At 33.9% G+C, this 13,968-nt stretch overlaps 1 protein-coding gene across 1 annotated transcript; it reads left to right on the forward strand.

The window, feature by feature from the left end:
• Positions 1–247: 247 nt before the first annotated feature.
• TRIADDRAFT_61660 (uncharacterized protein) lies at positions 248–7,746 on the forward strand (the record flags this gene model as incomplete). Its single annotated transcript, XM_002117587.1, has 27 exons — positions 248–348; positions 1,000–1,040; positions 1,615–1,726; positions 2,532–2,617; positions 2,744–2,781; positions 2,919–3,039; positions 3,169–3,241; positions 3,333–3,409; positions 3,494–3,567; positions 3,659–3,717; positions 3,830–3,872; positions 3,979–4,056; positions 4,230–4,531; positions 4,715–4,800; positions 4,898–4,989; positions 5,137–5,193; positions 5,282–5,413; positions 5,499–5,617; positions 5,739–5,946; positions 6,037–6,085; positions 6,182–6,278; positions 6,348–6,387; positions 6,483–6,547; positions 6,659–6,734; positions 6,937–7,038; positions 7,174–7,262; positions 7,629–7,746. 27 exons carry the CDS (start codon positions 248–250, stop codon positions 7,744–7,746), a joined length of 2,535 nt encoding a protein of 844 aa, XP_002117623.1.
• Positions 7,747–13,968: the final 6,222 nt, after the last annotated feature.

The following is a 13,968-nucleotide window of genomic DNA, read 5'->3' on the forward strand; positions in this document are numbered from 1 at the left end:
CCTTGATTAAAGGGATATAATACAGCATGAGATTTGATAGTGGATATTGACTCACTGTAATCAAATCACTATCCGACAGGCACGAGTTGATTTCCATTACATGAGAATAGTGTCGGTAAGGAATGATTCGTATGACGAATCGAAAATAAGAAACATTTGTAAACCTTATTTTGACTACTCTTCTCTCTTAACAGTACACAACTAGATCAATTATCGTAGTGTATCAATAGCTATTGGATCTTGAGTGATGGCCTATGCAAACTTGGATGGGGACAACTCCGTCACTTCCAGTACTGCTGTCGATGATGAAAATAGAAGATTTCCAAGACATCAGCAAGATCAAAATGGGTACGAAGATAGAACTGCAAGTATTACATGTCTTATACCAGCCATCAGGCAATAGAAATAATCGATAAATATGTACAGTAATGCAGAGTACACCTTAGCCAATCGAGTCTAATTGATGGATAGGCTTTATATATTACAGCTTACTGGTTTACTTATATGCCTTGCCAACATCTGCAAAGATGCTACTGAAAATAAATAATATATAATGAATGGATGACCATGCGCTGGATTTGTTGTTAACCGTATGGATTCCATGTTCTGAGAATGTTATCGACTTGACGTAATTTACAGGAGTACTACTGTACAAGTATAAATCGATCCGTTGACAGGCTACTTTGCTATTTACTAGACAAGTCAATCAGCTATCTTAGTACACTACTCCAGCAAAACTTTCAATAAATCATTATAATTATGATTCACTTGAACCCCTACCAGACAAGACGATTACAAAAATATTCCTTTGCAATGCTCTGATATACGCGTATAGATATATGTAATGGCAGTGCACTAGATTTCCTTTGCTCTCGAAAATATAAATAGGGTATTCTTGGCTAAGCCAATGATACTGACTTAAAAAGTATAAAATTATTGACAGTATAGTCTACTGTCAATAGATTACTTATAACCTATTTGTATCTATATACCATTTAGGTCTTGCAATGTAGTAGAAAGAAAATTAAATCATTCCCTAGGTAAGATTTATTTGGTAGCTAGCATAGACGTATATTAAAACTGAGTTTTTATCCATAGTGATTGTCACGTTGATTGTAAATTAAAAATAATTATCACTCGATCCTTAATCATTACGGAAAGGGAGATGTATGCTTTCATGGTGTATTACATTGCTAGATTATCTTGTCGATTTGATTGAATTATGCTCTCCAATCTTAATAGACCGAATGATTATTATCAATAGAATTACTGCAGTAATAATAGTGTATTAATATTCACGTAAAGAACCATTACAGTATTACTCGTATCTACTTTACAATTTAAGAATGCTATCATTCTATCAATCGCCAATATACAGTAAATCATTGATTGCTATATGAGTTTAGTTTATCATTAATACTCGTATTACGTTATGTTATAAAAATGATTACAAATTATTGCGTATTGCTGCAAAATGTTGGATGGATCGATAAACTTGATTAGCTTATTATATAACCTCAGAATTAACTCAAAGAATACCTTCATTTAGTCATCAATCTGACATTCATATACTGTACTATGACGCTCTACTTACAAACTCTTGATATCTCGTAGCGAGAAGAAAAGAATGTAGTCGATTTTTACATGGCATCATTAACAATCTTCAATCAGAAATAAGTCAAGGCTCCAGCAGTATAAATTATAATCGTAGGAATAGTTTTGACAGGTAAGATCATGAAGAACTTGCCACCGATCTGTGTACTGGTTGTACATGGGTTTCTAAATCCTATTCATTATATTTCAATACTTAGTACGATCAATTTTTGTGATGATAGTGGTGGACACTCGACGTCAGGGACAAAAGCTCCTTTATTTAATTCCTCATTTAAACCTTCAACATCATCATTATTTCGACCTTATAATGCCAACTCTTCAATGGTATCCAAAGCAGCTACATTAAATCATATCTATACTAAATCTTCAGACTGGCAACATTTCAATCGTCATGAAAGTAATAGTCATGACCTTATTAAAGAGACAAAGTCTAAATACCGGTATTTATGCTGTAGTCAATAATTATTTCCTGTTGTCTATTCTTTGATATATAAAATTGTAAACTTAATTAAGAAAGACAATAGGTCATAATTTCATGCACATTAATAGCAGTCCAAAGTAGTAATAAAACCATTTTTTGTATAGCCTTTATGCTTCGGTACGTACAATTATTAAGAAAGGAGTATATCGAGATCTTAATGTATTAATAGTATCGTATCCCAAAGTAGTAATAAAACCACTTTTTGTATAGCCTTTATGCTTCGGTACATACAATTATTAAAAAAGGAGTACGTCATGATGTTAATGGATTAATAGGATCGTATCCCTAAGTAATAACAAATATTTCTTGTAGTTATTGCGCTTCAGTGCATACCATTATTAAGGAAAGAAATACGTCATTACCTAATTTATCAATTAATGAATTAATTAATCAATCAATCAATCATGTTTTCTTGGCTAACAACGATTTCCTATAGTCGCTATACATCATTACGTCAAAAATCTTCAATATTGTGTGAAACTCGTATTCTTGCTAAATGGACAAATGATATTTGGTATCGAGGTACAAGATACTTATTATGCTACGTGATAGAGTTTATCACTATCAATACAACATCAATCCATTATTAGATCATTATTTAAGCACATCAAAAATATAATAATTGTTTTACATACTTATGTCATATAGTTCAATACGACGGTATTACTCAAACAGAAGCTGGCACGGTAAGATAATCATAATCAACGTTGTCCATTTTCAAAAGAATATTATGATCGTGAAAAAAGCCTTATTGAAGAGAATTTTGTATTACTTTGTGAACGATTTATTCGTAATTTCGAGTAATAAATTTTAAATATTGTAGCAATTTAAGGTCAGATTCAGTAGAAGTATTAATTATTATGGTGGTGCTATTATTCTCCCTGGTCATCATGTCGCTTGCGCGTCGCGAGCTGAAGAACTCTTCGTGGGTTGTAGAGGAGTAGGTAAACATGTGCCAAGTAACGACCTCGGATATTATGTTAATAAAAACTTATTGAATAAATGTAATTGAATGGTAAATATTTACCGTTCTAATTTTATAAATTTATCTATCATATTACTATTCTTTGTAGCCAACTATTCCCAGTGTGGAGTATATTACGGATGTATTATTGTTGAAAAACCTTGCTTCAATAATGGATTTAGGTAATTTAAAAAATGACCTACTAAGGTAGCTTACTGTGTTTTGATTTCAACTAATTTATTTGTGGTCATTAATGATCGTAAAATAATCAAGGTATTTAGTTTTCTTTGATGATGGCTTCGCTGAATATTTCCCAGCAAAAGAAATTTACAGAGTTATTGATGCTGAAGGTAAATTACTAACATTTTTTATAATCATGGCATATAAATTGAATGTAAAATCCTTTATTCATGTGTACTCGATAAATGTATTAGGAAATGATTTCTGGAATGATCTGAAATTTGAGATGCGAGAATTTGTCCATCGATATTTGGAGATATATCCCAACGTTAGTTGACAGCGGTATAGCTTAGAAGCTTTGGTACCGCAATTAATTTTAACTTACAATTTTCAAAATTGCGCTTCTAAAATTATCATAGATACCCATGATTGACTGTAAAATTGGTCAAAAAGTTATTCTAGAGAGGGAAGGAAAATGGTAAGAGTTTCTTTTTCTTATTCAACTTAAATTATGTAGAACAGTGACGCATAAATCATTAAATGTATACTGTAGACTTGTAATTGCATAAGTTTATTTACTGTTAATACAGGTTAAATGCTAAAATTATCGATATCGATGGTAATCTTCTCAAGGTGCGTAATTCCATAGTCAACTCATATACTCGTATAGCATTAAAATAATTCAATACCATTAGTTAGTATGTAGATTGGAGTCATTAGTTTTTTTGACGTTATTTAGATAATTTTTGAAAATGACAAGAGAACGGAATGGGTTTATCGTGGCTCTCCTCGACTGAGACCGCTATATGACCAACTCGTAAGAAAATGTATAATACGTGTATCACGACGTCACAGATTTGATTATTGAATATTATGTTGTAGTCTCTAGCCTAACATACATAATCTTAATCGTTACACTTTTAATTAAGGCACTTTTTTAGGAGTTATTTATCAACGCTAATATGATTGTGTTATAACGCTATATTAAAGGTTGAATGTGGCGGAATATACAATCTAGCAAAATGTATCACTCCCAGCTATCGGAATGGTGCTTATATTTCTCCGAGACAGTTATTATCATCAACCAAATTAACTCGGATTGACCAACGGGATAGAGTGAATAGCTTTGAAGATGATCACAACGACCTAAAACCAGAGTCTAAAAATAGTAGTAATAGTCTCGAATATCCTAGTCAATGTGACGAGATAGGTACCGGTCAATTCTATGTAGACGAACGAGAAATCAAAAGACATAATCCACTAACCATCCCAAAATTATTTGGATGGAAGAGGTAGCCTTTTCTAATCATATCGTGTTATAGGATGTGAAATTGTTGAATTAACGAATACATTTTATTTAATTTTGAGGATTATCATGAAAAGAAGGGGATCAAACGTTAAGAGAGATGTTTATTATCGTACCAAATGTGGTAAAACTCTGGTAAGGTTGCATTGATACTTTAAATATGTTTTAGATGTTCTCTGACGGAAGATTTACTTTTGGACATTAACTTTCATCTGTCAAATTTAAAGCGCGATATAACAGAAGTGGAACAGTACTGTATGTAAACTACATCGTCGTATTTACTCAGATTATCGTCTTAAATAGATTTACTTCTGTAGTAGTTGAAATAATGTTTATTTTATGTCTATTTTAGTGCGGATGACGAATACAACTAACGTTTGCATTGATCAGTTTTGTTTCGACCCTTACGTCTTTGCCTGTGATTCTGTTATTGAAAGGAGTAGGGTAAGATAATGCAAGAATTCAACTTTATCGAATAAATACATTTCTTCATATAAATATTTTCCTTTATGAGAGTAACCGATCTAATAGGTAGCCTTAGTTGGATTCTAATGGTAATTCTATACCTGATATGTTGTTACTTCTTGTTAGCCCCTCTCTGTAAATATTCCTGATATTACATATGGTAAAGAAAGGATGCCCATTGCTGTTAGTATATACAATATCTTGCATTTCTTCGTTATATTAAATACTTTAGACTGACTGAATAACCATTTTTAATTTGACATAAATATAGTGTGTTAATGAGGCCAATAGTGAGTTACCCAATGCTTTTGAATACGTTACCCAACGTCTATATTCAGATGGCGTTAAAATAGACTTGGATGAAGGCTTTCTGTTATGTTGTGATTGCGACGATAACTGTTCGGTAAGTTTATTTTTAAAGGAGAAAGGATAATGCACTATATTACAATCTACAAGATCAACTTTAAAGACTATTTGATTCGGTTTAGGATGCAAGTAAATGCATTTGTAGACAGTTGACCAAAGTTTCATTTGAGGCTGTTACTGGTAGAAATGGTGAACATATCGGCTATCATCACAGACGATTAGCTGAAAGGGTTATTAGCGGGTAAAAGCTTTTAGTATTTTATACACTTACCTAAATATTATCTGCATTCTAATTAAATGTATACGTATAACATTTATGGACATACTTTTTAATTACTGATTATCTTTGGATTAATCAATAGGATATACGAATGTAATAATAAATGCGCTTGTAGCAACAGTAACCAGTGTTATAATAGAGTCATTCAAAATGGAGTACAAGTACGTATGGAAGTATTCAACACCAACGACCCTAGAGGTTGGGGTGTTCGGACTATTGATTGCATTCCAAAAGGTGCCTTTGTCTCAGTATATTCAGGTATAATCTTAACGGATGAACTCGCTAATAAGGTAATTGATTCGTAAAAGACTCATTTATGATTTTATCAAGACCTACGGACGCAATAGAATGCTTAATACGTATTGCTTTATGTTTAATAGAAAGGTCTCGATCATGGCGATGAATATCTAATAAATTTAGATCTAATAGGTAATTTACAGAATTTGGTAGAAGCCATTTAATGTAATCAATTTGTTAATAAAGAGAATGAAGTTATTTATAAAATGAAAATTTATTTTACGGTAGATTCAGCAGAAAGATATAAGAAAGATGGATATGAAACTGAAGTCAATCTAGGATCTGATAGCCAAGACTCGTCTGGTAGTTACGAGCTGATTTCGGAGTATGTATGCCATATTATAATCAAATTATAACAAACTTTGTTTAACCTAAATGATATATCGTTGTTTAGATCTACTGTTTCTGAATACAGTAGCGATAACTCCTCTAAGGTAAGCCTAATGATTGCTTTCAGATAATTTGATGAAGCTATTTGTAACTAAATATCAACCGTGGCCTTGCACGCATCAATAATTAATGATTGTAGATATTAGATTTGATACCTGATGATAGTGGGACCGATAATACTGAAATTGAAGAATCTATAGAGTTGTAAGTATTATAATTGACACAGAATTGGAGATAATATATTTCTATTACATGATTTGACGAAGAGATTGATTGATTCATCATCATTACTCCTACGAACAAACGATCAAATAGGGCCTATAATGTGAATGATGCTGAGCATTGTAGTACTAACGATGTACCGATAACGGTGAACGACAAACTGAAGAATGTAATTACAGAAAGTGTCAGCTAGAGTATTAATAGTGTTGATAATAATGAATATATTACTGGCATTGATAGTGAATAGGAAAGATTGCCTAGTTCTGATGTACTATCATTAGTAAATGATGTTGATGATGATGCTTATAAATTGAATTATATGTCAATACTGAAGCTTTCTTTCTCTACGTTACTGCTTTAAAAATCAATAGTCCGTTAGGGAGGTTCGTAGAGAATTGCGTTCATATTTCAACGAGATTGAACCCTATACGATTGATGCTAAAATGTTTGGTAATGTTAGTCGTTTCTATAATGTAAGTCAACTTTTCTATGAACATGTATTCTTATCTATTGCCTATAATTGATGATTACTAGCTGTCTTTAAAATTATTTCTGCATTTTGCTGTATTAGTGCAATTGACGTTTTTGTTATTTTTCTCTTTATTTAGCATAGTTGTAATCCAAATTTATTTGTGCAAACAGTGTTTGCAGATTCTCACGATTTGCGGTTTCCATGGATTGCTTTCTTTGCAGCAAAGTAAGTTAAGATAGACAGTAAAAATGCGTCATCATCAATTTTATTGTTAATACATACCCAATCCAGCAAACGATATTAATTAATTAATTATGTAATTGTTTCCTTTTGAATATAAAACATATTTTATATGATTAAATTAAATGAAATCTAAAATTTCTAATATTGGATATTGTAACCATACTCGTATTTCATTATTCTTATAAAAAAAATCATGCTATTCATTTTTGCCTATTGTTCCTAAAATTGTATGACGTTAACGTAAATGTCATATAAAAAATAATTAAGATACTAGATGCTGTCTATCGATTTATCATTACATCTAGCTGATTTTCATATTATAAGACATTTTTGTATTGTTGTTGGTAGCTATATACGAGCTGGCACAGAATTGACGTGGGATTATGGTTATAAGATCGGTAGTGTGGAAGGAAAGCAATTTGTTTGTCACTGCAAAGCCAAAAACTGCAGAGGAAGACTATATTAAATAATAATGATGATAACTTTGTAATCAGCCTGTCCAGGCCGTGATGTAAATTTGTAATATGTTTCTTTTTGATATATTCAAAATAAATTTCCTCGGAGTAACATAGTGGTAAGAGTAAGCATAAATAACAAGTTGAGTTAATTAAATAGATACTGTCATTCTGATTTTTAATATAATACTATATATAATAGGGGCTATATAATAGTAACATCAATACGCATAATGTTGCTATTGCATGGCAAAAAATATTCCATCGGAGTAATAAAGCTTGAACATGCTGAGTTCGCAAAATAATAGTTGAAAAAATGAAGTTAATCATACGAAACAGTGTCCATCTAGTAAACAGAACAATTTTGAACTGAATGAATTCATTATTATCACCAAGAATATTGACATATTTAATTTTTCTGACTATCATTCTATCCTATATAATTTTTTTTTGTGTCAACTTTTCTCGGAATAGATGTATTTAAATTGGATTACGTATCTGTCTTTGGACTAATTATTCAACAATGCTACAATATGTCCATTCCCATAATTGCTTTTATTTGGCTAATACCGGAGTAAATACTTGAATGTATTTTTCTTCAATTAATACCGTTATTGAAATTGGCGATATTACTACCGTAGTACTGTCTGCACTCTGCAGATATAGACGTTCTAGAAGTGTATAGTAATATTTGGGATATTTATAGGACGACATTAACTCCGAATAGATTTAATTCATTAGAGATGTGCGTTGGTACCCAATTTCTTACCGGGTAACCCCACTTAAAACTACAATAATTTGAATTACATTTTAATGATATTTACTGTCTTTGCACTATTTATCCTAACGGTTAATTAATTTTATACTACAATCATAAAAGTACTGGATATCCAATATTGTCCATGCTGCAGGATCGAGCAATTTTTTACGCGTCAAAGAAATCTTGAGGAGTTGCGACAGATTCATTAGCGATCACCCTGCACTTTGGTTGCTTGAAGTGATGAAATTTCTAGTTTATTATTGCTAAAAGGATACTTCAAGTGCAGGCGTCATGGTTACTTATTTAGTGCGTCTATCGCTTGCCTATTAATTAGTGCTTGCACTTGGGTTGAATACGTACTGTATAGACTAGTAGTATACTGTACGCTTGCAGAATCAATTTGGCAATTATATTTATCTACCCCTATTTATTGGAGATCGTAAACTCTCTTATGATAGAGTCTCGCTTTGTGTACCGCGGAAACAATTTGGTGTGTATTCTTATTGACTGTTTAAAAAAAAATTGAACTACCGGATGTGTCTTACGTCTCTTCCGTGATGTAATTATTATTATTGTGAGCACTCCATGAAAAGTATAGAATCCAATCTGCACTGAAATTTGTATAATATTATGCGTAAAACCACTAGAAGCAACAAACTATCTGGCTAGTTACTCTATTAAACTACATTATCAAGCATGAATAGGAGGATAAAGATATTCGAGGATTACTTTAGAATTAACTCTGTCTTGAAGAAGACGATGAGTGTGCATCTGGTTTACTTTTAAAACGAGTATGGCAACAGTTGCGAGTAAAGGACATTAGCAGGCGAATCGTTTTACAAAAAATTAACTCCAAATGAACAAATGTAAAATATTCTGGTGATGAGTAGAGACAGAAGAAATGATGGAAAAATAATTTCTAATGATGATTGTTCCAATTGATAAGTGTAATGCTAATGGATAACATGTGATTTAGGTAATCATGTAATGGCTGGCACCAAGGAACAAACGAATCGATACTCTGGAGTTGTTATTATCAATTAAGTGCGGCGCCATACGTTCTAAACCAGCTCAGCTGTCGTGGTATTGTGCAATAGCATTAGCAATTTTTCTCATTAATTCAAAAATTCGGCCTGTGTAAAAGCTTTTATTTCTTTTATTCTAATTGTATTATCGTATCATAACATGACACGTAATTATAAGCGGCGATGATGATTGGAATAGGACGATATTTATTGCTTTCATCTGGATGAAATGAACTTATCCATAACAGTAACATCATCAAGGAAGAGTGGGTAAAACATTACGTACACCTTTCTCTATTAGCAATTTAGCATAGGATGGATAGCAACCCTAGTTCGAGTAGAGAAAGGAAACAATGTGTATTTGGATTTGAAGTTTGTCTACTGGGTAGTAGGTCTACATTAAGTTAATGCCGCTTGCCTTTCAGTCAGTCCGATTTGCCTTAGCTGCTATCAACAATGAGGATAATTCATTAGCGATAGCTCGATGGAAGCATGTTGCCCCATCGAGTAGGTCAACAAGTACAGTAGAGTACGAGTGTAGCGGCGGAACAAGATAAAATAAAGATCGGATTGCAATCGACTATTAAAAACTACACGAATTCATGGGTGACCGACTAAATGGATTGCCTATCGACTGTAGTTATTTATTTATTTATTAATTATTATCGATACAATTTACGCAATGGAACGATGATGATTGATGGATAATGATGATGAAGGATGCTTTGATGTTTGTCGTCCTATTCTGATAAATTATTAATTGATTGATTAATAGGATGGATCAGAATGGATAGATGGTAGTTTGAGTCGAGTGAATTGACTAGAATGATATGTTTTGCTCGATTGGTAGAAATGGAGCAAAGTTGTGGTTGGTGAAGAATATGACGATTAATTCATTGATTGCGATTGTTGACGTCTTTGCTATGCAATGGAAATCATTGATATTAGATAAGGGTTTTCAATCATTTATTAATCTTACGGTAATTATTAGACTACTTGCATGCATGGATAATATCGCCAACATCAATGCATAAATGCTATCCTTGAAAGCCTGACCAAACGATCAAGTATGTTGTTGTCTTTCAAGTTTGTTGCCATCGCTGCATTTGCTACAGCTCAAACTGCCAACATGTGAATTGTCGCATGGACAACAGATGTTAATGCTATAGCAATGGCTACCAGCTGAGATAATACGAACAATCAATGATGCCAATTGAATGCAATATCATAATATAAGTCAGCAAACAAGGATATGTTGTATGGATAGAATACAAATAATCAATAACTGCACAATTCTCAGTTGTCTATTGTCATAACTGCTACAACAACAAAGCTACTTGAAAATACTTTCAATGAAGAATCATGCTTGAGAAAAATAAATAACAATATGGTTAATACATAAGGGCAAAGGATATCGCTAAGCTTATTGTTTAGGGCCATCATTTGAAAAGATTTACTTTTTTTTTTTCCCTGTTTATTTGTCATAATTTGGGGTGCTGGTGACGTCTTCTATTGGTGTAAGAAATCAACTATTCTGAAGGGTTATTGACGCTGTTGTTGTTGATGTAGATGTTAGCAACAGTTCACCACTAGTCTTGTTTACGATGGATATGAAGGCAACATTACAATAAAAGTGAGAGACAAGCAAGTTGTTGACTAGCGCCACTAGTCCATTAATTAGTCATAATTGATGAGAATGAATGCAGTGGAATAGCGGACATTAGTTTAATGACTGGACGTACGAATGGAGATTTTAATTAACAACAAGGATTAGCAAGAGGTGATAGCAAGCAAAATAACGTCTTGTCTGCTGTCCTATCATGGGTTCTGGGCCAAATCATTTTGACCACGACGGTCTCTCCATACCGATAACAGTTGTGATGAAGGCTTGCTACTAGGCAATACTTTCACCTCTACACCATGATGGAATGAGTTTGTCATTCATTTCCACTGACTTTCTCTCTCATGAATCCACCATCTAGCTCGATGATGGATTCATTGCTTGCTCTTTCAATGTATAACAGCTCCATAGTGCATCGTCAAGACGAATCGATTGTTTGCAGACTGCTTGTGTGTAGACTACCGTGTCTCCTTAATCTTGTATACCGTAATGGAAAAACCAGCACGCTATTACCACCCAGAGAGTTGAAAGATTGCTTTTGAAGAATTGCTCTTTATTAGAATAACATGACACGAAATGAAATTGGATAAGGGTCAATAAAAAAAAGTCATCTTTCCCCTCACTCTACCGATAGCAAACCGTTGTCCTACTGTAAGATCGGATGGATTTTGCAAGGAGTAGAAATGCATATCACGGTTATCGCTCTTGTATACTGTAGTGTATATCCTAGAAGAATTCTATTTATCACTCATGTCGGCGTGGAGAGCTAGAAGATCAATTTACTTCTTTTTTTCCACCTTTATCTTCATGCAAAATATGCATGGATATTTTCTTGACAGTAATACAGTCCCTACTGTACAGTACTGTACAGTCAGGAATGGTTATGCAGCATGTAGAACTTCTATTTCCATTTTTCCAAATGAAATAAAAGTGCCCAAAACGGATGGATGGTATTGAATTTTTTTCCAAATGTTGACCTATTGAATTTGGTTTAATTTTGCTGCACAAATTAACCATCAAAGTATGCACCGATTTCTATAAAAGAGATTGTATATGTTATGTTGTCCAATAAGGTGTACTGTACTGTAGTGTAATGCATAGCAGGAGGTAAAAGCTTTCTCTACAGAATAGCACAAGAGCTACTGCTACTTGCGTGCAGTGTACTGCAGGTTGGTTACTGATAGAAAGATGGAGTGAGCATTTTTTTGCTTGCTTTCTTGAAGGCATTTTGCGGTCTGATCGTACAGCTCCTTTTTGTCTCCTGAAATTCGCCAATATCATAACAATAATAAGAATGCTGTTGCAGATCAATCAAGAATGATGATAAAGAAAGGAGTAAGAGCGCATGATTCATTGAGGCGAAAACTGGCATCGACTTACGTTGCCTGCTGGTGGATTATTGTGCGCATTCTACGTCTGTATATTTACCAACGATGTTTTTTGTTATCCTTTCCAGCGCATCATGATTGATTGTCATAAATTCTCTATGCTGTAGACAGTCGAGCACAATCATTGGAATAGACTGTTGACAATGGATTGTATGAAAAGGACAAATGGAGAATGATGACGAGATCAGTCACTCCTTCCACATTTGCCAGTTGATCCAATTGGAGCAAGCTATGAAAAGGACAAATGGAGAATGATGACGATATCAGTCACTACTTCCATATTTGCCAGTTGATCCAATTGGAGCAAGCTATGAAAAGGACAAATGGAGAATGATGACGAGATCAGTCACTTCTTCCACATTTGCCAGTTGATCCAATTGGAGCAAGCTCTAGCTTCAACTCGTGCAGTCAACAGCCTAACACGTGTCTAGTCATTGCTATTGATCACTGCTTCCAGTCGATTCTACGTACAATCAATCATCAGTCGAAGAAGCAAGATAGCGCCATGAAACAGAGTCTTGCAACAAAAAAAAAAAAACATGCAAGCGCCATTATTGTCCATACTCTTGGAATACAGTAAGGTTGATGCTCGGGCCGGACCGGGCCATAATAACACGGTGTGCTGTCTGTCGATCGTCTGTCCCGTCGACTAGAATGTACAGTACAGTACAGACTATCCTGACAGCCACGTACTGTACACGGTAGACCAGGGACACACTGCTGTGAAATCACCAGTACCCTTGCGCAGAACTACTGAGCACAAAGGGTACAGTCCGTACCGTACCGTACCGTATCGTTCCAGTATTTAGGACGTGGAGAAAGAAAAGAGCTTCAATCGTTATCGGGTTGTCATCCACTTGATAGGCAAACATTGAAGAGAAGCAAAACTACAAGTGGAAATTAGGTTGCAAGGAAAAATTATCAACGCCATTCAAGCGAGACTGGAAGGATTTCCACCATATTAGCGATTGACTTTGCTTGGTTATTATCATCCTTGGTGGTGGTGAGAACAACTTGTATCGGATAGAAGACTATCGCTTTGAAAGCGATTGAAGACGTACGGTTACAGTCAAGGTAAAACTTGTAAGGCAATCGTTGATCAGGTTGTTTTTCTTTCAAGTCTATTTTGATATGGCTTGCACCAAACGCAATAGACTTTCTAATCAACGGGGTAGGATTGCTCCAATTGATCACGCTTCTTTTCCATCCTACTGGACACAGGATACAAGGGCATAACGGCTATTTTTTTTTTTTTTTCTGATAACCAATCATCCATAGTCATCATGAAGTTGGACAAAAAAATACAAAACCCAATCATCATCACAGTTCTACTCTCTCCTATACTAAACGTACATCACTTGTTCCAACAATAACTTACCTTTTGACTTGCTTGATGGAGACGATCAAATTCAGTATTTTGAATCACTTTCTCCACATGG

This window comes from Trichoplax adhaerens, genomic scaffold, assembly GCF_000150275.1.
Source record: "Trichoplax adhaerens TRIADscaffold_26 genomic scaffold, whole genome shotgun sequence".
Taxonomy (NCBI): Eukaryota; Metazoa; Placozoa; class Uniplacotomia; order Trichoplacea; family Trichoplacidae; genus Trichoplax; species Trichoplax adhaerens.